The sequence below is a fragment of the Syngnathus typhle genome, linkage group LG9, assembly GCF_033458585.1.
Source record: "Syngnathus typhle isolate RoL2023-S1 ecotype Sweden linkage group LG9, RoL_Styp_1.0, whole genome shotgun sequence".
Classification (NCBI taxonomy): Eukaryota; Metazoa; Chordata; class Actinopteri; order Syngnathiformes; family Syngnathidae; genus Syngnathus; species Syngnathus typhle.
In genome coordinates this window covers 4,529,133-4,552,443 of record NC_083746.1, presented here as the reverse complement: position 1 = coordinate 4,552,443, position 23,311 = coordinate 4,529,133, and the positions used below count along the sequence as shown (strand labels likewise).

At 43.5% G+C, this 23,311-nt stretch overlaps 2 protein-coding genes across 9 annotated transcripts in view; one reads left to right on the top strand and one right to left on the bottom strand.

The window, feature by feature from the left end:
- Window positions 1-10,522, bottom strand: LOC133159391 (secretory phospholipase A2 receptor-like). Its single transcript, XM_061286346.1, has 33 exons — window positions 10,324-10,522; window positions 10,201-10,248; window positions 9,968-10,135; window positions 8,106-8,260; window positions 7,825-7,828; window positions 7,648-7,755; window positions 7,555-7,581; window positions 6,677-6,882; window positions 6,513-6,616; window positions 6,274-6,383; window positions 6,147-6,209; window positions 5,924-6,079; window positions 5,763-5,842; window positions 5,475-5,586; window positions 5,346-5,393; window positions 5,106-5,270; window positions 4,646-4,771; window positions 4,469-4,573; window positions 4,364-4,402; window positions 4,232-4,267; window positions 3,717-3,919; window positions 3,544-3,650; window positions 3,276-3,388; window positions 3,144-3,206; window positions 2,921-3,076; window positions 2,743-2,828; window positions 2,407-2,518; window positions 2,286-2,333; window positions 2,048-2,215; window positions 1,567-1,680; window positions 1,387-1,503; window positions 1,288-1,320; window positions 1-967 (listed from the first exon to the last, which is right to left on the bottom strand). Exons 1-33 carry the CDS (start codon window positions 10,478-10,480, stop codon window positions 960-962), a joined length of 3,345 nt encoding a protein of 1,114 aa, XP_061142330.1. The 5' UTR covers window positions 10,481-10,522; the 3' UTR covers window positions 1-959.
- A 6,022-nt stretch (window positions 10,523-16,544) lies between these two features.
- Window positions 16,545-23,311, top strand: part of caska (calcium/calmodulin-dependent serine protein kinase a) — a 68,086-nt gene continuing 61,319 nt past the window's right edge. For 5 of the 8 annotated variants that reach the window (XM_061287095.1, XM_061287097.1, XM_061287094.1 and 2 more), the window contains exon 1: window positions 16,545-17,254. In XM_061287095.1, the coding sequence (XP_061143079.1) occupies window positions 17,196-17,254 (59 nt within the window). In that variant the 5' untranslated portion in view covers window positions 16,545-17,195. The remainder of the gene's footprint in view (window positions 17,255-23,311) is intronic. The other 3 variants (XM_061287092.1, XM_061287091.1, XM_061287093.1) reach the window with 1 other exon arrangement.

Sequence of the window (23,311 nt, the reverse complement as noted above, 5' to 3'; positions counted from 1 at the left end):
ACAATGGTTTTTGCCTTTTTTTTTTTCTTCTTCTTGCTACCACAACTACATGTGACTCTTTAGAATTGTTTGTTATAATCAGTAAACTACTCAACGAGTTAACTGTAACATCAAATGTCTTTTATTTTATTTGCATATTTTTGGACGAATATACAAGGTAAAATAACAGGTGGAAGGTGGTATGGTAAATTAGACTAATAATCACGCATGGTAAATCAAAACAGAATAATGCATGGTAAATAAACTGAATAATAATAACGCATTGTAAATCAAACAAAATAATAATGCATGGTATATTAAACGGAATAATAATAACACATGGTAATTAAGAACAATAATAATGCATGGAAAATAACAGGATAATATCGCATGGTAAATCAAACAGAATAATGATGCATGGTAAATCCAACATAATAATAATACATAGTAAATCAAAGAATAACGCATGGTAAATCAAACAATAACAATAATAATGCATGGTAAATCAAACAATCATAATGCATGGTAAATCAATCAATGATAATAATGCATGGTAAATCAAACAGAATGATAATGCATGGTAAATTGGAATAATATGAATACTAGACTATATAAACTCCTTTCCAATAAAACGTCAGCAGAAGCCTTTTTGGAAGTTAGTTCCAGAACTTCCTCTGACAATTAAAGCATGGAAAGTTGGGACTTCTTACCTATCACTATGATTCAAGGCCCACGTTATTTATTGGCCCGAACAACACAAAACAAATATACAATAACCTAAACATATTTCCACTAACAAAAACATGTGTACGCTGACATTTACTTTTTAAGTGGTACACTCGGTAAAATAAAGAAAAGAAATACGGCCATCGGTGCTGCATTTGAAGAAAAAAAAAAAGGGCTCCTCTTCAGTCCTCCTCTAGCAGGGTGCATTGGCACCTTTATTTGCCTTGCATGTCAAGCACTCAGCTTCCTAAGGATCACGACCCTAGCGAAAGCACAGGAATTTGAACGTGACACAGAAAAATCTGGAATTGAGTGAAATGGAACGGAGTGGCAATTCTATTGACAATGTAACATGTATTATGTTTGAGGCAGTCCCAACAAAATGCCGGACGATTTTCAAGTTTCCCTCCGACATTTCTTGTAGGGCTCAAAAGTAGGACATGTCCGGGGAAAAGACGTCTGGTCACCCTAGTTAACAAAATATACTTCACTTGCAAAATGTATGAATGGGAACCGTATCAAACGAAAAAAATTAAGTACGCATTTGGTCTGAACCAAACAATTCAGTTGCAGGTGACTTACTGCCATTAGAAGACGTCAAAGGTTGTTGCCCTCCTGCAAAAGGAAAGGCAAAGACGGACGTCAACATGTGATGACCGTCGCTGGAGTGTCTCATCTTACCTTGAAATTTTCGTCCTGTTTTCTTGCAGATGTAGCCTCGCTGGTTGTCGCAAGTCTCAGCTTTCCAGTGGCCGCTGCCAGTGAGAAAGGAAAAACATTTCCCCTCTTTGGCGTTACCTGGAGGGAGACAAGATCTAAGCGCTCCTCTACAGCGGCCAACGAGCATGCGTTCAGACCGACCTGCACTCCATCTGGAGTAATTGATCGTGGTTCCGTCAATCCATTTGATGTCATTTTTAGTGGGAGTGGCGCCCAACCACAGCGATGGCTCACTTGCCACAGCCTTGATGTAAACTTTGGACCCGAGGCAAACATGGAACAACAGTTGGAAATATCCTCCAGAGGCACACTTTACTAAACCACTCATTGCGCCATGAGCCTTGTGCTGGAGCTAAATTCTCTAAAGGTCTGTCGTGGTGCAGAAGGAGCTGAGGCAAGACGGAAAGCTCTCGATTGAACGCAGGTTTCTCGTTCCAACCAAAAAAATGGCAGCTGCACTCTTTGACCACATAACTTGGAGGTTTTGATCACAAAGAATTAAGGCAAGCAAGCAAAAAGCAGCCCCTTGTGTTGGTACTGAGTAGCGCTAAGGACCGTGTGACATGAACCATGGGACACTTATACGACAAACTTATTGGAAAGTCATCGGAAGGCTGCCTACCATGTACAATGGCCTGCTCGTAAGCGTTGGCAATGCTGAGCAGGTCCCCTCCAAAGTCTTTGCAGTTGGTTCGAGCCTGCTCCCAGGTCCTCCTGGCCTGGTGGTCGATCAGGTAGCAGAAGTCACTGTAGGGGTTGTCCAACCACCAGCCGCATTTGTCAGTCCAGTCTGAGTGAGAGAGACGGTGCTTGAGAGGTGTGTCAACGGCGGCGCCAGTGGAAGACACCAGCCCACCTACCCAGTTGGCCAACTAATGGTGGCAGCTGTTGAGGCCCTCTGCGTTTAGCTACAGAGAAGGAGAGGGTAGCGAATATAAGCAAGTACTTGAGAATCCAAAAGGGGCGCTCGTGATGTTGCACCTGTTTTGCAGACGAATGGCCGCTCTTTTGTGCAGGGGCAGGCACTGATCTGCCCAACAGAATTTGGGAATGCACAGTCCCCAGTGGTGTTCTTTTCCCACTCTTTGTAGTCCTGCGAACGACATGAACTTGTTATGCTTGCCACCGCCCTTCCTCCGTAATCGCTCGCAACGAGGTTCTAGGTTGTTTACCCTCCACCTTCCAATGAAATGTTTGCGTTCTTGCCGTTCTTGCCATATTATGACAATTCAGCACGATTTTTTTTCCTGGTAATTCAATAAAATGTTGTTCTGCCCAAATTTGGACTTTTCTAGTTCAGTTAAGCATTTTACTTACGAAAGCTGTTCCGTCACTCCATTTGTACTCATTCTTCGTCTTATTCTTGAGTCCCACAAAAGACGAATGTTGACTTTGCGAGTGATCTTCAGTAAAGTAAGGAGAACAAGAGCTTCAGGGCAAGAAGAGCTTCAGCTGTGTGGGACTGACGACTGCGGCGGTTCCTCTTCGTGCTCACCATACACAAATTGGGCCTCTTCTTTGGAGTGGAGGCTGGCCAGGTGGCCTCCCCGCGCGACACAGAACCTCTCGGCTTCCTCCCAACTTTTGTAAATCTTCTGGTAATTATAGCAATGATCGCCATACAGGAAGTTGCCATCGTTGCAGTCAGAAGCTGAAACCACAAAAAATGCATTTAGGAGGAAACCATGACTGCGGAAAAAAGCATGCTGCAAACTCACTTGCCACTGCTTTGAACATGTAACCGTCGCCTTTGGGGGAACACGTCTTTCTACCCGGGCACCCTGCACAAAAATATGCGGTTGCACTTTTATTCTTTCAAGGTCAACGTGACAACGGACGTGCAGGCCTACTCAGCGGACGTTTGCACACGTAGGCCAAGGAGGAACCGCAGGATCCAGAGCGCCACTTGCCAGGCTGACTCCAAGCCCCTTGGTTGACATAGGCGCAGGAAGTAATGTTGGTTCTGTCGAGAAAAGTGAGACACACAGTCAAAAAAGGGACGAACAGGAGGGTTTTCCCTCCTTTCCAATAAAACGGCAGCAGAAACCTCTTTGGAAGTCGGTTCCAGGACGTTAAAGCGTGTCCTCCTGACAATTAAAACATGCAAAGACTTCTTACATTTCAGTATGATTTAAAATCCAGTTGGTGTGGGACTTCCTCTGGCCATCGGACCAGCTCAAATTCTGGTTTCCGCCTTCGAAGCGACACCAAACGTTGTCGCATATCTGGAGGGAGGGGGGCATTGCCAGTTTTCACAAAAGAGTCTACAGCCGCTTGCGCTTCCGTCTCACCTGGTTGGAGAGTCCCAGCCAGAACGGTGTCTTCTCGCCCATGATGTCCTTCACAAATTGTTCCTCGGCTGAGGAGGTAATGGAGACCAGGTCGCCGCCCTCCCAGACACAGTGATGCCGGGCCCCCAGCCAACCATTGGGGGCCTCCACCTTCTTGTAGCAGCTGGTGCGGTACATAAGCCACCCAGGAGCGCACTGGTTGGCTGAAAGACAATTTGGAGATCAGGTGGATAGATCCGAGCACACACGGTTCATGCGATCAATCAGTAGTAGCTTGGCGAGCGACTGGTATAGAGGGTTGGCTCGGGTGGTTATGCTCTTTTCACCCCCGGGTGTCGGTCAGAACGTGTTTTGCACATTTTGTCTTGTCTCAGCCAAATTGGAAGGTCCAGGCCTTGACTTGGTTTTCATATTTGAATGATTCTCGAAAACGTACCTTATAAGGCACACTTGTACATTATGAGACACGTGTCATGATTTTTGTCTCGCATCTTTTCAAGTCGCAGGTGACTTACCAGGGTTAGATGACGAAGGTTTTTTCTTCCCCACTCCTGCAAGAGGAAAGAAACACGTGATGACAGTGTCCATAGAGAGACACATGCGTCATGATTTTTTGTCTCGCATCTTTTCAGTTGCAGGTGACTTACCACCTTTAGGAGACGATGAAGGTATTATATTCGCCACTCCTACAAGAGGAAAGGCAAAGGTTGTCGTCAAAACGTGAAGACAGTCGGTGGAGTGTCACGTCTTACCTTTTTTCTCGCAGATATAGTCTTTCTTATTGTCGCACTTGTCGACCTTCCAGTCGCCGCTGCCAGTGACCATGGAAAGACATCTTTGAGTTGAGTTCAGGTCACCTGCAAGGAGACAGGAGATCCTGAGCGCTCCAGCCTTTCTGCAAATTACATCAGACATGCTTTCAGACTGACCTCCAACCGTTTTGATTTCCTTCCACGGTGATTTGTCAGTCCACACGCTATCATCTTGGTTCAATGGGGTTCTGGCACCCAACCACAGAGAGGCATTACCCTCCATGGCCAGAGCCTTGGTGTAACCTTTGGATCAAAGGAGAACATGGAAGATTCCAAAACGTCTCACAGAATGCAATACAACTTTATGGGTTTGGCACAGCTGTGACAAAACGCTTCGCATTGGATACAATACTGCAACAAAAATAATGAAAATGATGCCGCACAAAAAAACAACCAAGAAAATCTTGCCATTCACATTACACATGCCGGCCTTCGTTTTGCTTTAATGGTGGGCACGACAAAAAAAGGGTGTCTATAGAGTTAGCATTTCATATCTCAGCTTTACTTGTACTTTATTATCATCATCTATTTTCTTATCTTCCTACAGTGCCATACAGTGAATGAATGACTGGCCTACCGTGTAGGAAGTTCTGCTTGGGCAAGTCTGTGATGCTGAGCAGGTGCCCTCCGAGGCGATTGCAGTTGTCTTCCGCCTCCTGCCAGGTCTTGGGCCAGCGGATAACCAGGTGGCAAAAATCGCCGGAGAGGCCGTCCAGCCACCAGCCGCATTTGTCAGTCCAGCCTGCGAGCAGAGAGCGCTTGGAAACGGTGCAGACGGCATGTCTGCGGCGGCAGTGTGGGACGCCCACCCACCCACCTGCTTGACCAATTAATGGTGGGAGCTGTGGAGAGCTTAGGAGCTTGGCTGCAGGGAAGGGGAGATGGAAGCAAATATGAGCAAATGGGTGACACGTCCGTCCAAAGGGAGCGCTTGGGATGTTCACACCTGTTTTGCAGACAAATGGCCGCTCTCCCGTGCAGGGGCAGGCAGCTAACTCCCCCCAAGAATTTGGGCATGCGCACTTCCCAGGTTGTTTGCGTTGCCACTCTTTGTAGTCCTGCGGACGACATGAACATGTTATGCTTGCTTTGCTTACCACCGCCCTTCTTCCGCAATCACTCGCAAAATGTTTTACTTTACCCCCTAAAACAATCCAAAAGTTGAAGCCTCAAGCGGCATTTTTTCCGAGTTGCTATTGATTACCGCGCCAGCTCTTGAGAAATGTTCACTTACATAATCTGTTCCGTCACTCCACTCGTATGTATTGTTTTTCTTTGTTAGTCCAAGCCAAGGATACCAACCCCTTGCGTGATCTTGAGGAAAAGAACAAGAGATTCTGAAGAGAGGGCAGCTTTGTGGGACTGACGACTACGGCTGTTCCTCTTGGTGCTCACCAAACACATATTTGGTCTCTTCCTTGGAATGGACACTGACCAGGTGGCCTCCCCGCGCGACACAGAACCTCTCGGCTTCCTCCCAACTTTTGTACATCTTCTGGGAATTATAGCAATGATCGCCATACAGGAAGTTGCCATCGTTGCAGTCAGAAGCTGAAACCATAAAAAATGCATTTAGGAGGAAACCATGACGGCGGAAAAAAGCATGCCGCAAACTCACTTGCCACTGCTTTGAATATGTAACCATCGCTTTTGGGGGAACACGCCTGTCCAGCCGGGCATTCTGCACAAAAAGATGCGTTTCTTTTCTCCTTTCAACGGCAACATGAAGACACGTTCAGGCTTACTCAGCGGCCGTTTGCACATGTAGGGGAATGAGGAACCGCAGGAACCAAACCTCCACATGCCAGGATTACCCATTCCTTTGTTGACGTAGGCGCAGGATGGAACATCGGATCTGTCAGGAGAAAACGGGCCAAACTGAAGATTTTGCAGTCGTTTTTCCTTGAGTGGCCGTCTTCAGAATTGGTTCCAGAACCTTAATGTGTGCCCACATGACAAAGTATGCAAAGTTGGGACTTCTTACGTCCAATCATGAGGTTCTCCAATGTTCTCGTAATCTACTCCCAGGCCATTGGACCATCTTATGAGCCGTTTGCCGCCTTCAAAGCGACACCAGACATCGCATTTCTGGGGGAGAAAAACAATGGCAGTTGTCGCTATCCACAGTCGCTTGCGCTTCCGCCTCACCAGGTTGGAGAGTCCAAGCCAGAAGAACGGGGTCTCCTCGCCCATGGTTTTTATCACAAATTGCGCCTCGTCTGAGGAGTTGATGGCGATCAGGTCGCCGCCCTCCCACAAACAGTGATGCCGGGCCCCCAGCCAACCATTGGGGGCCTCCACCTTTTTGTAGCAGCTGGTGCGGTACATAAGCCACCCAGGAGCACACTGGTTGGCTGAAAGACAATTTGGAGATCAGGTGGATAGATCCGAGCACACACGGTTCATGCGATCAATCAGTAGTAGCTTGGCGAGCAACTGGTATAGAGGGTTGGCTCGGGTGGTTATGCTCTTTTCACCCCCGGGTGTCGGTCAGAACACAGGAGGGAAAACGTGGTTGAGTTTTGATTGCTTTACTGAATTATTGGCAATAAAAATATATCAATAAATAACCATAAATGAAATACTCTTGGCAACACACCAAACATAAGTCATCGATCGAGACCACAAAATACATTTGCTGGCCGTGCTGCTGCGTAACGGCTACTCGTACGATGCAAGGCAAATTCAAAGGAGGGCGCCGGAGCTTCAATCAACGGCGCGCACACGAAGCAAACCGCGATCGAACAAACGGCACAACATTGGACAGTAGTAACAATGAAATGTGTATACTCACTTTGTGTCAAGGACACACACGATCACAGCAACATACTCAGCCGATACCAGCAATATTTAATTTACCGCTGCGCACAAGTGAAAATCGGTATAATGGCTTGACTCCGAATATAAGACGACTTCAGTCTTATTTCAATGCAAACATCATCATCTTATATTCGGGCCAAAACGGTGTATTGTGAGACGCATGTCATAATTTCTGTCTCACAAAATTTCATTTCCAGGCGACTTACCGCTGTCAGAAGCCAAATGTTTCACTCCTGCAAGAGGAAAGGCAAAGATGGATGTCAATGCTTGATTACCGTTGCTGGAGTGTCTCATCTTACCTTTTCCTTGTCCTATTCTCTTGCAGATGTAGCCTAGCTTGTTGTCGCAATGGGCAAGTCCCCAGTAGTCGCCGCGAGTGGAAAACCTAACACAGCTGTCTATGGTTTCTGGAGGGAGATAAGACCTCAACGGTCCTCTAAACAGCAGCCGACAAACATGAGACATTTCAGACTTACCTTTCTTGGGTAAATGGAAATAAGTAAATGGTGATCCATCAACCCACCGTAATTTCTTCCATGGGATCTTGATGATAACTTTTGGATCAAAGTGTTGACCAAGATTCCAGTTAGTGTTCAATTTTAGTTTTAGATTTTTATTTGATTCAATTTCCTAAAACCGTGATGCCCAGTTTCTTTTAACATTTGAATGTTCTTCGGAAGAAGAGGCTAAGCCGTCATGTAATGTTATCACATAAAATTGATGACAAAGTATTCCTTTTCTTGTCTGCTCTACTTACGACCAACAAAACGTCAGAAATGCTTTCAGACCAACCTCTCCTCTTCAACTGGACGTAAGTGATCCGAGATCCATCAGTCCATTTGGAGAGTACATGCACTGGGGTTTTAGCGCCCAACCACATGTAGTCAATGCCCGCCAGGGTCTTGATGATACCTTTTGGATCAAAGAAGAACATGGATAAAGAGGGATGTTGACCAATATTCCATTTAATGTTCAATTTCAGTTCCAGATTGTTATTCAATTCAATTTCTTAAAACCGTGACGCCCAGTTTCTTTTAACATTTGAATGTTCTTCGGAACAAGAAGCTAAGCCGTCATGTAATGTTATCACATAAAATTGATGACAAAGTATTCCTTTTCTTGTCTGCTCTACTTACGACCAACAAAACGCACCGTATTTTCCGCACACATAAGGCGCATCGGATTATAAGGCGCACATTCAATGAATAGCCCGTTTTAAAACTTTGTCCATATATAAGGCGCCCCGGATTATAAGGCGCACATTCAATGAATGGTCCATTTTAAAACTTTGTCCATATATAAGATATATACATTTGGCCCACAGGCCGGACTTTGGAAACGCCTGCTGTAGTGGCTCAATACTGGTCCACATATAAGGCGCACCTGATTATAAGCCGCACTGTCGGCTTTTGAGAAAATTGGAGGTTTTTAGGTGCGCCTTATAGTGCGGAAAATACGGTACCTTCAGCAGCCTGCCACAATTGTTTGCCCAACTCAAGCAAGGAAACACTCGAGCATGTGTGCCTTACCTGCCGGTTGAGTAGAAAACCCTTTGGCATGTTTATTTTAAGCAGTTAAAATCTTTTTCCCATGAATCCTAACATCGCTAAACAAGAAAGTACAGCTGTTCACAGAAACATACGCTATACGGCAGGTGCTTTTGTATCTTTAGTAGGAGTGTCACCAAAAAGACAATTTGATTCAGAAATGTACCAAATGGGAGTCGGTTTATGTTCAAACCGCTTCATCTTTTAATTATATCACAGCCCATGGATCAAGCCTAAACTATAATCTATGGATAAAGCATACATCTTGTCCAATTGTAGAATAATTGGGCAAAAAAGTGTGCCTTTTGGGATGGTCTGGCATGCATGTTTTGCTCTTAGTGATTCCTCTCTATTTTCAAACGTTTCTACTTACAAACCCGATCATCTGAACCACTATAGTGTTTGATATTCTGTATCAGGCCAGTGTCTCTTACTCATAATTATCTACGTTTATGGGTATTATTCAAATTGTTAAAACAAAAGCATATCTTACATCTCGCAATTCATTTTCCAATTTCTGGTTTTGTAATAGGGAAATAGATTTTAATGATTTTGGACAGCAATCTAGACTGTTGGCCGACTCATGACTCAAATTCTGCAGGCAATTTGCTTTAAGTTCTTGTTTTGAAATTTTCATTAAAAATTCCCTTTAGCTTCTTTATATACCCTTTATTCTATAAATGGAACAAGACATGTTCAATAAAAATTGGTTAAGAATAAGCAGAGACAATTCCTGCACAGCTAAGAGGGGTTGTGATGCTCTCTCCTTTGTCTCAAGCTGGCGCGTTTTAATCCTGTTCGAAACTGAACAATGCGTCCAGATACTTTTGCCAAGCTATGTTGAAGTCGTCAAACCTTTTGCCTCATTTGTGTCTTCACCACCGCTGCCGCCTGTGTGACCTTGATGTGTGCTGTTTCTGCTACAATCAGGTCTTTGTCCTGACCCCTGACCTCTTCACCTTTGTGAGTACTTACCATATCTACTACATACGCCTTTTCATTTTACTTTAGCTTGTCGTTTGATTTGATGTCGCTCATGTTGTGGCCGATAGTTAAATTCATGGCCGCCTACCGTGTATAAAGGATTGTTCGTGCGAGTCCGCGATACTGAGCAGGTTCCCTCCGAAGCTTTGGCAGGCCTTTTCCGCCTCCTTCCAGGTCTTCATGGGCTGGTGCCTTATCAGGTAGCAGAAGTCACTGTAGGGGTTGTCCAACCACCAGCCGCATTTGTGAGTCCAGCCTGCAAGTGAGACGGTGCTTGAGAGGTGTGTCAACGGCGGCAGTGGAAGACGCCTGCCCACCTACTTGGTAGGCCAACTAATGACGGTAGCTGTCGAGGCCCTCCGCACTTGGCTGCAGGGAAAGGGAGTGAAGCAAATATGAGCAAATGTGTGACACATCCGAAGGGAGAGTTCGGGATTTTTGCACCTTGCTTGCAGAAAAATGGCAGCTGAATGGAGCAGTCCTGGTTGACACCCGTTGCTCCATTATGTAGCACAACTGTACATTCACCCAATTTGTAGTCCTCAATTTCATTGTTGTAATACTGCGGGTGGCATTTTGAACGAGAATTATCGAACTGCATTTGGTCTGCTAGGGTTCCCGCCGCGGTTCCTCCGCCATCACTCAATTGATGGCGTTTTTGTTTCATATTGGTATCAGTTTCATGTTGTCAAAGTACATTCCAAAAAACATGAAGCATGTTGTGTCCTTCCTGGCATTTTCTCAACCCAATTGTGTCTACTAGGAAAAAACCTGCACAATGCAACTAACCCTGAAGACGTAAAGACCAGAGCCACCATCCATGATATATTCCTGGACGTCCTAATTGCCACCTCACCTGACGATAAAAACTGTCTAAGATGAGAGGTCAGGGCGACAATACTTGGTAAATGGCTGCTTGATGCCTTAAAACATTGTGTGCCGGATGCCTGCAGTCTGCCCTGGAACTTATCCAGCAACCTGCCAACTCAGCTCATGCAAAATGACTTTTTCAATGGCATTAAGCATATCACTTACAGAAATTGTTCCGTCACTGTTTATGCCGGAACTCCAGTCATTGTTGTTCTTCATTTTCTTGTGTCCCAACCAATGAACCGAAGTGCTGTGATCTTGAGGAAAAGCGAACAAGAGCTTCAGGGCAAGAAGAGCTTCAGGCAAATGATGCCATCTTTGTGTGACTGATGATTGCTGTGGTTCCTCTTGGTGCTCACCATACAAGAATTGGCCTTCTATATTCGAGTGTATGCTGGCCAGGTGGCCTCCGCGGGCTTGACAGAACGTTTCGGCATCCTCCCAACTTTTCTTCACCTTTTCATAATGATAACAATAATCATTATACAAGAAGCTGTCATCGTCACACTGGGAAGCTGAGGACACAAAGCAAAACATTGAGTAGGAAACTATGACAGATGATCAAGGCGGAAAAAAAACCTGCTGCCAACTCACTTAACACTGCTTCGAAAACGTAACCATCGATTTTGGGGGAACACCCCTGTCCAGCTGGGCATCCTACACAAAAAGATGCATTTTTTCCTCCTCTCAACGACGGACATGCAGGCTTACTCAGCGGACGTTTGCACAGGTAGGGCAAGGAGGAACCGCAGGATCCAGAGCGCCACTTGTCATACTGGTTCCTAGCCCCTTGGACGACGTAGCCACATAACTCATAAGAGTACCTGTCGGGAGAAGATGTGTAAAGCGAGACAAACAACAAAAGACGCGCCAAACTGGAAGACTGTGCTTTTTTGTTTTTTTTCCTGGAATGGCTGTCTTCAAAATGGACATGTGCCCATCTGACAAAGCATGCAAAGGTGGGACTTCTTACCATCCGTTTGGCCTTATTTCCCAGTTGGTGTATGTTAGACTGTGTTGATCGGACCATCTCATCGCCATGTATCCGCCTTGCAAGCTACACGTGACGACGTTGCATTCCTGGGGGAAAAAAAAAAATGCTAGTTGTCGCAACAGAGTCCACGGCTGTTTGCGCTTGTGTCTCACCTGGTTGGAGATGCCCAGCCAGAACGGGGTATCCTTGCCCATGGTGGTCTTTACAAAATGCGCCTCTTCTAAGGAGTGGACGGAGACCAGGTCACCGCCCTCCCAAATGCAGTGGTGCCGGGCCCCCAGCCAACCGTTGGGGCTGTCCCCTTTCTTGTAGCAGCTGGTGTCATACTCGACCCAGTCTGGACCACAGTTGTCTGCTGAAGGAACAATTTGGGGATTAGAAGAACAGATCAGAGCACACTGATGCATGTTTTTGCGCTTTATGCGCTTCATTGGGGGCATTGCAACCAACTGCACAATTCTGTCAGGGGAGACGACGACCATTGTTTCTTTGGCCCCTTCTGCCCCTTCATTCTTATTATGATTAATATTTATGAAATTATTTCTTACATTAATATGATACATCGACATTCAGCGTCTAAAGGTATATTTATTTAAATGTATGCATTGAGAGATTTCTGTATAATAGTTATACATATTGTGGTATATCAAGTTCAATTGCAATAAATATTTTGAGCATAGTGATCCCTCGCCACTTCGCGGTTCGTTTATCGCGGCTTCACTGTATCGCAGATTTTTTCCAGCCCCCAAAAAAAGTTGTTATAATAAGAGTTCCAAAAACACATTTGCAGTGTTGTACTTTGTTAAATAATAAGTGGTTATAATAAAAGACTTTTGAAAACATATTTACAGTTATATTGTGGTATTCAAGCTCAATTGGAATAAATACTTTGAGCAGTGATCCCTCGCGGCTTCAATGCATCGTGGATTTTTTCCAGCCCAAAAAAAGTTGTTATAATAAGAGTTCTAAAAACATATTAGATGTGTTGTACTTTGTTAAATAAGTAGTTATAATAAAACACTTGTGAAAACATTTACACTATTGTACCATGTTATAAAAAGTTTTAATAACTATAAAAGGGTCCTAAAATAATATTTAGACTATGTATAATTTAGCTACAGCTACATATTCATTTACAAAATACGCATAGCGCTGCTATGGTAACTCGTGACCACTAGAGGTCCCTATTTAAACAAGGTTAACAACAGAACGTCACATCTACATGTTACACACGCACCAACACGTATATTTCTATGTTCAATATTTATACAATATTTTCTGTATGTTATAATATTAATGTATTACTTACGTTTGAAACTATTATATGATGTTCTTATAACAACATATGCACTCAAATGGTTTCATATACATTTATTGACACAAAAAATGTACAGATGAGAGGGTGACCCGACGTTGCGGATTTCACTTTTCACGGGGTGATTTTGGAACCAATTATCCGCGATAAACGAGGGATTAGTATACCATCTGTGCAATTTTTTGTATTGGGGGGGGGGGGGGGGGGGGCACTCAGTATTTAGTAGTAATTCAATTTAGAAGCGTCACTGCACGCATGTAAACTGAAACATGTAACTTTACTTTCTAACCTTCAATAACTTGGTATAATTCTGTATCTCTTCATGCATTTCATTGACAGTAAACTCAAATCTAATTGATGTTCATCACACACTTCACCACTCGAGGCTCAAGCAAAATGCAACTGGATTCAATTCTAACATTGTAACAATTAGACCACTACACCCTTATCTCAAGAAGCCAGCTGTCCTTATATAAAATGAAAAAGAACAAAGCCAAGCCTGGCTGGACTGAAACGAGTTTCATGGTGAAGGGCTTTTAAACTGTATAGGCTCTATCAGGTAAGCCGAAGCCCGGCCCCCTATTGGACAAAAAAAAATCAAATACGCCCTGCAATTCATTAGGAGAAATGAAAACGCACAGTCTCTTAATAGTCCTGAATTTTGGAAAGAAATTAAAAGAGGCAATTCTGTGCTAACGTCTTTGCCAACAAATATTGATGATGCAAATAGACAAAAACGTGTTTAGCTGTGTATGTATTTTTTGTGATGGGTAACATGCTTACCTGAACCGCATGTCCCATATAAGCCAATCATGAGCAGAGACCAATTGAGTCCTATCCACATGTTTGACCAAAATCGCCTCATTGAGGGTCGCAGCAATTGCAGCAGGAGAAAACAAGATGAAGGACGGGTCAGTACGCCTGCGACAAGCCCGAGGCAGGCTGCGCGCGCCAGCTACCTGCATCACCCACGTCACAATCGATACAAAGGTTTTGGTTTTTTTTCGTAAATGTTCTTATTCAAGGGGGTTGTCACAAAGCATTCTTTGTTTCTTTGTAAATGTTCTTGTTTTGTATAGTCAATAACAAAAGTCAATAAACACATTTTCCAGTAAATAATAAAAAAAAAAAGTAAATCAGAGTGTGAAAGTGGGAATTAAATGAGGAGTAATTCATTGTCACCACTGACTCACACCGTCCTCAAAAGCTGCAAAATTACAGCAGTGCAACACAAAATCACACTGAATCATCTTGCTTGCATGTTCATCAGCTGGGTTGTGTTGGTTGAATCTATGCATTGTCTCGCTTTTTTTGCTCACTCTGTCACTTTGTTCTTTCGCCAGTTGCTTGGGTGGCGAGTTGTTTTTTTAGTTAATGAATATGGTTCAGTTTGTTTGATTTCATCGGTCAGTTGTTGGGTTGGTTATGTTACTTCCTGCGAGAAAATGGCCTCGCTAACATCAAGATGCCGCGCACACACACACACACACACACACACACACTTGCACACTTGCACACACACTCACACACGCCCAGGGCAGATTGGCCCACTGGCTGAGTTGAAAATGGTGTGCCGGATAGAGATAAGATTTTCTCTGATGCCCTGATTGTTGTGATTCCTAAGCCAAATGGGCTTCTATTGGGGAGTGCGTCGAAAGGGGGTGTTTGGACATGTATGATTCTGTGGAAAGCTCAAGAGGGGGTTGGCATCCTAAAAACACACTTTATCGAGTAGAGTCTTCCACTATAGGACATTTCACCATGACTGTGCTTCCAGGAGGAAAAAGTCTGATGTTTCTCTAATGGCACTATTAGTGAATTATTTCAAAGGAAGTGCCAACCATAATTTCAACACGTTTTTTGTTTTGTTTTTTTATAAAGTGGTGGAATTTCAGACAGAGCTAAAATAATCATTAAGGGTTCGGCTAATTTATTGGCTATCATACTAGCATAATTTGTAAATGAGCCCAGCCAAGCAATGGGTGTTATTCCAATGACTGATGCTGTTTGCCTTATAACCTGTTAGGCTATGATAGATGGCAAATTTCCCTGTTATCTAACTAAGAAGGCAATGATGATTGCTTCAGCTTGACTCTTCTGCTGCAGAGATTAATGGCGGGCAGACGAGCTCATTTGATCATCAAATAGTGGGCTGCAGTCTTACCAGCAGACTATCCATTATGTTTTGCTCAATTACTCAAAGACAACCCAACACTAATATTTTATACATACCTGTGGAAAAAATGCCTTCCACAAAACAAATGATGGAGGCTTGCTCTTTAGTCATGGAGTCATTCTAGTAAATCTGATGTACTGTTGTTACACTTCAGTTATGTTAAATGTTTAGGAATAGAAAATTAGTCATTTAGACATTTTTTAATGTAATTTTTTATGTATGTGTTACATGCAACACAATTAATTTAAATTGTTATTGTGCACAGTTTACAGTGGCTAACAAAAATATGAATTGTACCTTTTACTTTAAATACAACTTCCTTGTTTTTCATGAACATATGGGCCTACTATATGTACTTTAGTGTTGCTCATCGTAGTGCTACCTAGAGAGACATTTATTCTGAGGGTGATATAAACAGTTTGACATCCATCATCCAAAAATGTGTTTTACAATATATTAACACCAACCATAGCTCCTACGAGGCTTGTATAAATATACGATATAGAATAATCGGTTTTACTCCATGAATAAAATAAGAAATTCATCATCTTGTGTTTACAAACTGTTCAATTCTTCACCCCACGTTAATTAGGCAATCATCTGGCAATGTATTGAACCCACTGAAGACCATAAAATATGAAACTGCCACGTATAAAATATGCCTGTGTTAGCAACTCAGTCAATTAAACTGGCTTACTTTTGTTACAAAAATCGTATCTCTTGAATTAACTTGTTTAGCTTCGCATTGAAACATACTTAAGACAGACTGACTATAGACTGACTTTGAAGTTAAATGTTGCTGTGCAACTTTCTTGGTTAAGGTCCAAATAAATGGTTCATTCAGAAAACCAGTTTTACCACTTGCTCAACTGTCACCTTAACAACTGAGGGTGTCATGACATATAGAGTGCCATGAAAGATCATCAGGGTGCTGCATGAAGTTGTCCAATTTCACTTAATTCATCTATAAATGGCATATTTTTCAAATATGTATTTGTTTATTTATATATGCCAGTGACATATAGAGGCAACTATTAAACTGTCATTCAGAGTAACTCATGGCTAAGACTCAAAACAAGGATTTATTATTGATTTGAATGGCGAGGTTATTTGCAAGTCTACGACGCTAGGACTCCCCAACCAATGAAAAAAATCGTGAGGAAACTGCAGATCGTTAGCCGACGCCGGTTCGTCGCGTCGCCATGTTGGCTCAGCTTCTAACTGTTTCACACGGCCTCAAGGAACTCTGGGAATCCTTTTTGAGCCAACATGGAAGACGACGGGGAGCAGTTTCAGAAGCATTGGTGCGGTGGGCGGGGCTTGGCTTTCTGGGTTCACGCTCCGTAGAGCTGAACGGAAGACATTGACGTGGGGAAGAAAACACAAACCCGGTGAAGTCGAGTGAGGGAAAGGGCGATGTGAGACAACCGGACGCTTTGAGATTGTTCCCGGACAATTTAGGCTTTGCAGGAGAGGTGATCGGCGGTGTGCAGACATATCCCGGTGGTTACGAAGGTTGTCATTCGGCGGCTTCTCGGGATGTGAAGATCAGCGTAAACCCACCTGGACACAAATTAAAGTGGACGCGAACTGCCGGCTGGACTTATTCTAAGGCTGAGGCTTGAGTCGTTTGCTTTCTCACTTCGGAGTGTGCATATCGGGAAAACTGGGAAAGGCGGGGCCGGACTAGTGGTCTCCCACACCGGGATTACCGAGCTCCCCCTGCGCCGCTTCGTACCCAACGACGCAGCGGAATTCTAGAGGGGGAGCCGGGGGTGGTCTGGGGAGCCTCCACGGACGTTAACCGGGAATTATCCAACAACTACACCGCATCTGGGCGCGGGCGACGTTTGTCAGTCATTCCTGTCAACGGTCACCTGGTGGTCGTGGCCCTTTCCCCCCCGACTGTTTGGAGTCTTAACCAGCATTGGGATTTGCACCTTCCCGGTGGAACTGGGACTATGGCGGACGACGACATTCTCTTCGAAGATGTGTACGAGCTCTGCGAGGTGATCGGGAAGTAAGTGCTTGCATCGCTGCTCATATCCCCGCATTTCGCTTTTCCGATTAGCGGGAGCGCCGATACAACGCTCATATTGTAATATGCACGACATTATTGTGCATGCATGGGCGTCATTGTGGTTGAAGCCTCGCTGGTGTGTTTGATCCCTTAATCCCTCCCGTGTCGACCCCTGAACTCGCTTGTAAGAGTGCAGTACATGTGTGAGACACGCCAATAAGAAATCTCACGGGAAACAGTTGTTGCATTCCCACTTTTATTGCCAACGTAGGGATCCATTACGTTTGCTCCAGTGCACAACGTGATTGCAGTTGGTAACTTTCTGCACTCAGGCACCACCGTGAGTCATGCACGCCGCACACATCTGGTCATGCTTATGGGGTGACGTTTCATGTTCATCGCAACCAACACTCATTCTCCTGCACGTCTCTTCCACGAGCACTGCAACCGACCCAAGTGCTCGAGATCGGTGCAAGCGACAGTCGAGAAAATGGCATTTTCTCAGCTTTCCGAGGTGGTGTCACAGCTGTACGGAGGCGGGATGGCGCTTGGATGTATGTAAGGGAATACTGGAAAGGCGGGACACAAGTATGAAGTTTCACTTCTGCCGCCCCGTTGTGTTGAAGGCAACGTTCGCTATCTGGAGACTTGATTTGCTCTGTAGGTCAAATTCCAATTGAATGCCCGCAGCAGTGTTACCCAATCCAATCATTATTGAGCAAAATCATTTCCCATCGGAAGAGATTCCACGACAAACCACAAAACAGTTGAGAAATGTGACTTAAGCCAGAAGGTGTTCAGCCTATCCCTGTATATCGCAGGCATAGATCAATAAATATAAATGTTCCGGGTCATGATGAGCTGGAGCATCTCCCCACTGATTTACTGCACTGAAGTGTGATCAGGAGTGTAGTGCAAGGCACACGTAGAGAGCTAGACCGCAATTTTCACTCGTCACTCACTTATCACTTAATTTACACTCACTTATAACTGAGTGGGAACCGAACCCACGCTGCCTGTACCAATTCAGACGAGTACAGTGATCCCTCGCTACTTCGCGTTGCGTTTATCGCGGCTTCACTACATCGCGGATTTTTTTTTTTTCAAAATAAAAAAAAATAACATTTAAAAGTCAAAATAAAACTTGTAAATTGAGGAAACGTGTCTAATCTTTAGGACAATGTAGTATTGCACCAAATGTTCGTTTACATTTCTGTAGGAGTCAGTGTTAGCACGATCGCGAATAAGCGTCTTTCCGCTAACTCGTTAGCCTGCCAATTACTTCTTGTTGGTGACCGTACTTCGTGGATTTCACTTATCGCGGGTGGTTTTTGGAACCAATTATCCGCGATAAATTAGGGATTACTGTATACCACTACACCGTCCGTAACTCCGTCGCAGTTAACAATAATCAATAAATAATAAAACAAGATGTTACATACTGTTAAGTAAAAAAATCATTTTACTTTGGAAAACACAGACCATGCCAGTGAATGTCAATTTGAAACATGTTTTTCAATAACAGCATAGAAATTAAATGTTTCCTCTGAATACGATTCATCGATTTTCATCGACAAAATATCAACAAACCAATTAGCAAAAATTATCATTAGTTGCAGGCATCCTTACTTCAATTCTACATGCATTTTCTATGTCCATGTCCCTACTGTCCATTGTTTGTGTACTGTATACTGTCCACGTTGTAGACACCTACTGTTAGGTAACTTGGTTGGCAGCTTTTGCAGTCCGAATGTAAAAATACCACTTCTTAAATCGTACATGCGTTAGTAAAGCAGGCCTGCTTTTAATACTTAAGCCATCGCTCCCAATTACATCGCTGCCATGTTTTTAGACTTGTGTGTGCAATTAACTCGAAACGTTCCCTCGCTGCTGCGCTGATGCCACCGGGATGACTAATAATCCAAACTGGTTATAAACGGCTGTGTTTATTTTTTGACGGTCCGTCGTCTCCAGGCATTCATTCCCTTTCACAGCCGTTGAGCTCACCCTTTGTGTTTTGCAAAATAAGCTTCAGTACAGTACCTGCGCGACACCCGGGGGAAGTAGCAGCTGATATCACAGCGTTTTACAAACCAGCCGAGGAATGAAAGACTGTCGAGGGAGACGCTCGCTTTGTTTTTGTACACAACAGAGGCGCTTGAATGAGCGCAGGAATTGAGTCTGCTCCTGCTTTGAGCGACACATGGATAAACGAGCGTCATGTGAACGATGCCCTGCTTCGGGTGCACAAACCTGACAGTCAGTCAGTCAGTCAGTCAGTCAGTCAACGCGGGTCTTCTGGAGATGTTTGACAGGCCGATGAGACCCGCGCTGCATGTTTAGGCAAGTCTGAAGATAATGTCCTAAACACACACCTGTGATGAACCAAAGGGATCTTAGCAGCGCCAATTGTGTAGATCCTTTTGGATGTGTCCGCCACAGAACACACGGGCCAGCAGAAACACTCAAATACAAGCCAGTTGTACAAACACACGTCAGAGTTCTCTGGCTAATTTAAGTGAATTATAGCCTGTACCCTTCCCATACAAGTCAACCACTCAATTTCCTGCCACAGCTCCCCCACCTTGTATTTATCCTTGAGAAGCAGTGAGACTTCACAGTCAATGTGAACACCATTTTTTTTTTTAACCATATATAGTATATTTATATTAGGGGCCAGTGGGGAAATTCCACATTTACTTACCTCCACCAAGGATCAAATGTATCGGTAATGTATTTGGTCTGCACCAGTTCAGATGTACGTTTGCATAAGGATGGGCCTTAGCTACCATTATGTTCCATTCCTACTTCAGCAAGGTTACCTGGCTTTGTATATCCGCACCATTGGACATCACTACTGTACGCTAATGAAGTAGTGAACTCATAATTGCAGAACATTTGTATGTGGAAAGAAAACACTAGTAGTATGAACAGTCCAAAGAGAAGCAGTTCCGATAACTGAGCAGTTCTTATTTCATGTGACATATTTTTTTGTTTCACAAATCATTTCAGTGTGTGTTGAAAAATCGTTGGATAGTAGCACTGTCATGCTGATATTTTTTTTACAATTGTATTTTCACATGGTAAACTATTAATAGACGATAGTGCTATTATTATATTGTTTTGGATTTTTTTTTTACGTTTGAATTTAGGCAATTCGTACCGCCTATCAAAAATCTGAGACATTTCTTTAAACACTGGTTTCCCTACAGTGTTGATTAGCTGTATCTCTTTCACTATAACAAGAGTAACACGATCTGTGAGGCGTTATAATTGGAAATGGATGACACTCCATGTCCCACAGTGTGTCTTGTTACCAGTTAAAGAAACTGGGCGAGGTGATTGTCTTTAAAAATGGATTTTGAAGTTTGTCGTGTTCTTACAGCTCTGACATATCACCTTATTGACGTTATGGACGATGCAACGGGCCATACCTTTGGGCCATGCTGTCTCCTGGCTCCTTCTCCCAAATAAAAGCATTGTGTAGGGGAGAAAGCTTCACCTTGATTCTAAAATCTCCACTTATCAAATGATGGCTTTTTACATTGATAAATTGTGACACTAATTCTCGCGCAAGCCAGCCAACTTCAATTAGCATGCCGTTGCCATAACGTTGACGTCACTCGTCAGAAATCCATCAAATGATTATGAAGCTGACATATGTCCCTGCATGCTACTAATGAAGCCAAGAATGCCATCGCAATGGACACACTGAAGATTTAGCAGTAGACGCTGTCTTCTAATGCGCTGTATTACTGCAGAAATGATTTACTTTAGAAAGAGGACAAGGAATTTGCCTTCGTTTGCATACTTCCTGGCATAGGAGTAGTAAACATATCACGATCCAGCCACTTTCTGTAGCGTATGTGTTTTTAGACACTGCACCTCACATGAATTTGATCGGGGGTACTACAAACATTGTCGCTTCATTTCCGCTGCACCACAACAGAGAAGGGCAGCGGCTCCTCCTTCTCATCTATCATCTAGTCAATCAAGTGAACTGTGGCCGTGCTAAATGTTTGGCTAATGCAAAATGTCATTGCTGTCTTTGTTGTTCAACAGCGGTAATCAAGTAAATACACTTATCAAATACGCCAAGCATGAAAAGTTGTTGCATGTTTTAATGTAAAGCTCTTCAGAGTTGTGCGTTTCTGTTTTGGGAACCACCATTCAGTGTAAAAAAACGATACAGTATAAACTGTACATCTCATAATTTATGTAAGAGCTCCGGGATGTTCCTGCAGCATCCCGTTTGTGCACTTTTCTGCGCTGACAGTTTGAGGTAATATTCCATTTTTAACCAAAGTTGTTTTTATTCGAGTCATCTGTTAATTATTGAAATAATCATTAGTTGCCGCACAAGTATTTTGTGTAGGACTGACAAAATAACAAAACGAGCAGATTCGTTAAAATAAAATCTCAAGACAGAGTAAATGATGTTGCCCTCGTCATCATGGATCCACATTAAGTGGGAATAACAAATGAGCTGAAATATAATTGTGAAAATTCAAGTTTTTCTCATAATGCTTTTGGCCCATTAGGCCCCATTAGGTAAACAAAGCTTGCGCAATTTGGATGATTCACTCAAAATGTTGGTGCAGCTTTGAATGCTACTACGCCTGACTGGAAATTTGCATGATGACTGTAGACGAGTGCTGAGGCGGTCTGGCCTCGTCATCTCATTTTGATTGTGTACTCTCCGTAAAAAAACAACAATAAAAAAAATATGCAGATGACACCAGGACTAACGACAGTATGAGCATTATTTATATATTTTGAGAACAACCCTGATGTGAGTTATTAAAATGTATAGATTGGAAAAGTGAAGTACTTTGTAATCCCCCCCCAAACACACACACACACACACACGCATGCTAAAAAAAAAAAAGGAAAGAAAATAATGGGCTAGTGCGTTGTGACTGAATGGGGTCCCGAGCCTTGTGGGGGGACATGTATGTTGTGTTGTTGCCTGCAGGGGGGCTTATGTGTGTGCACCTGTGTATGCGCTAGCATCTTGTGTAATAGAATCTAAGCCACTCTGTTGGGGTTTGCAGGGTGGGAGAAAATGTGCTGAAAGGCTGCTGCCGGCACGCACAATTACACATAGATGATATAGCAGCGAGATCTCACACTTAGCCCCTTAAAATATTTATGCTTTCCCATCAAGCCAGAACAAACAACCCCTGCTAGAACTTTGCTGTTCTCAGCGGTAAAACAAACAGATACACAGTCCGGGCACACAATGTTACAGTCGAAGCCCTAGAGTTGGACACAATCTGTTTCCTGAACTAGTTTTTTTTTTTTTTTTTTTTTGTAGAAAAAAATGTAAGTGTAATTCATGGTTCAAACGCTGTACGAATGGTGATTTACTGTCATGCATGCGTGTTGGAAAGTCAACTACAGCTATTATTTGACTGTTTAAATTACTCATCGAAAGAGCTCTGCCACAAATTTAAACCGGTAGTGCCGCCGTTTCTTGTTAGATTGGCCAGTTTAATCTTTTTTCGCTTGTGAGCTCAAAAGTGCGCTCCTCTTGCATAACTGAGGATTTCCACGTTGTCTGAGATTCTTTCAGATATAAACGGCCTAAAAGCTGAGAGAGTGACGGAAGCACAGCGGTGTGACGAGTGACTTTGTAGTGAGGAGTCTGCAGTCACTATGTTATGTACTTGTAAGCATAAGAATTTACGAGAACCGGATGCTTTCGATCTCGACACTAGATCTTTCTCCCCAAGTGCCTGAGAGCTATATATCCTCACATAGCTTTTTGACAGACGCTTATTTAGTGTTGCAAATGGGAGTGTGTGACAGCAACTTCTGTGTTAATTGACAAGGATATGCCTTCATTTAAGTATTGGTAGTAAATAACCTCCAGTTTCTTATCTGACTGTTTATATGCACGGCTACAGACATGCCTTGTGGAAAAATTTTGTTTTTCGTCGGCGGTGCATTTGGAGTGGAAAGAATTAAGCCTCTGGAGTTTTTCCGTTTTGTGTCTCACTGTTGCTTTCCTCCTTATTTGTCCTCCCGCCGCCATCATTCAATTGAGGCCTTTTG

Bases quoted from the DNA above. Each gene is read 5' to 3' on its own strand.
- LOC133159391 (XM_061286346.1), bottom strand. From the start codon at position 10,480: ATGCAGTTCGATAATTCTCGTTCAAAATGCCACCCGCAGTATTACAAC. The intron at 3,651-3,716 runs GTGAGACGGAAG...CCCTCCCTCCAG, and splicing joins GGCTGGGACTCTCCAACCAG to ATATGCGACAACGTTTGGTG. The intron at 1,321-1,386 runs GTAAGATGAGAC...TTCCTTTTGCAG, and splicing joins AACAGGACGAAAATTTCAAG to GAGGGCAACAACCTTTGACG.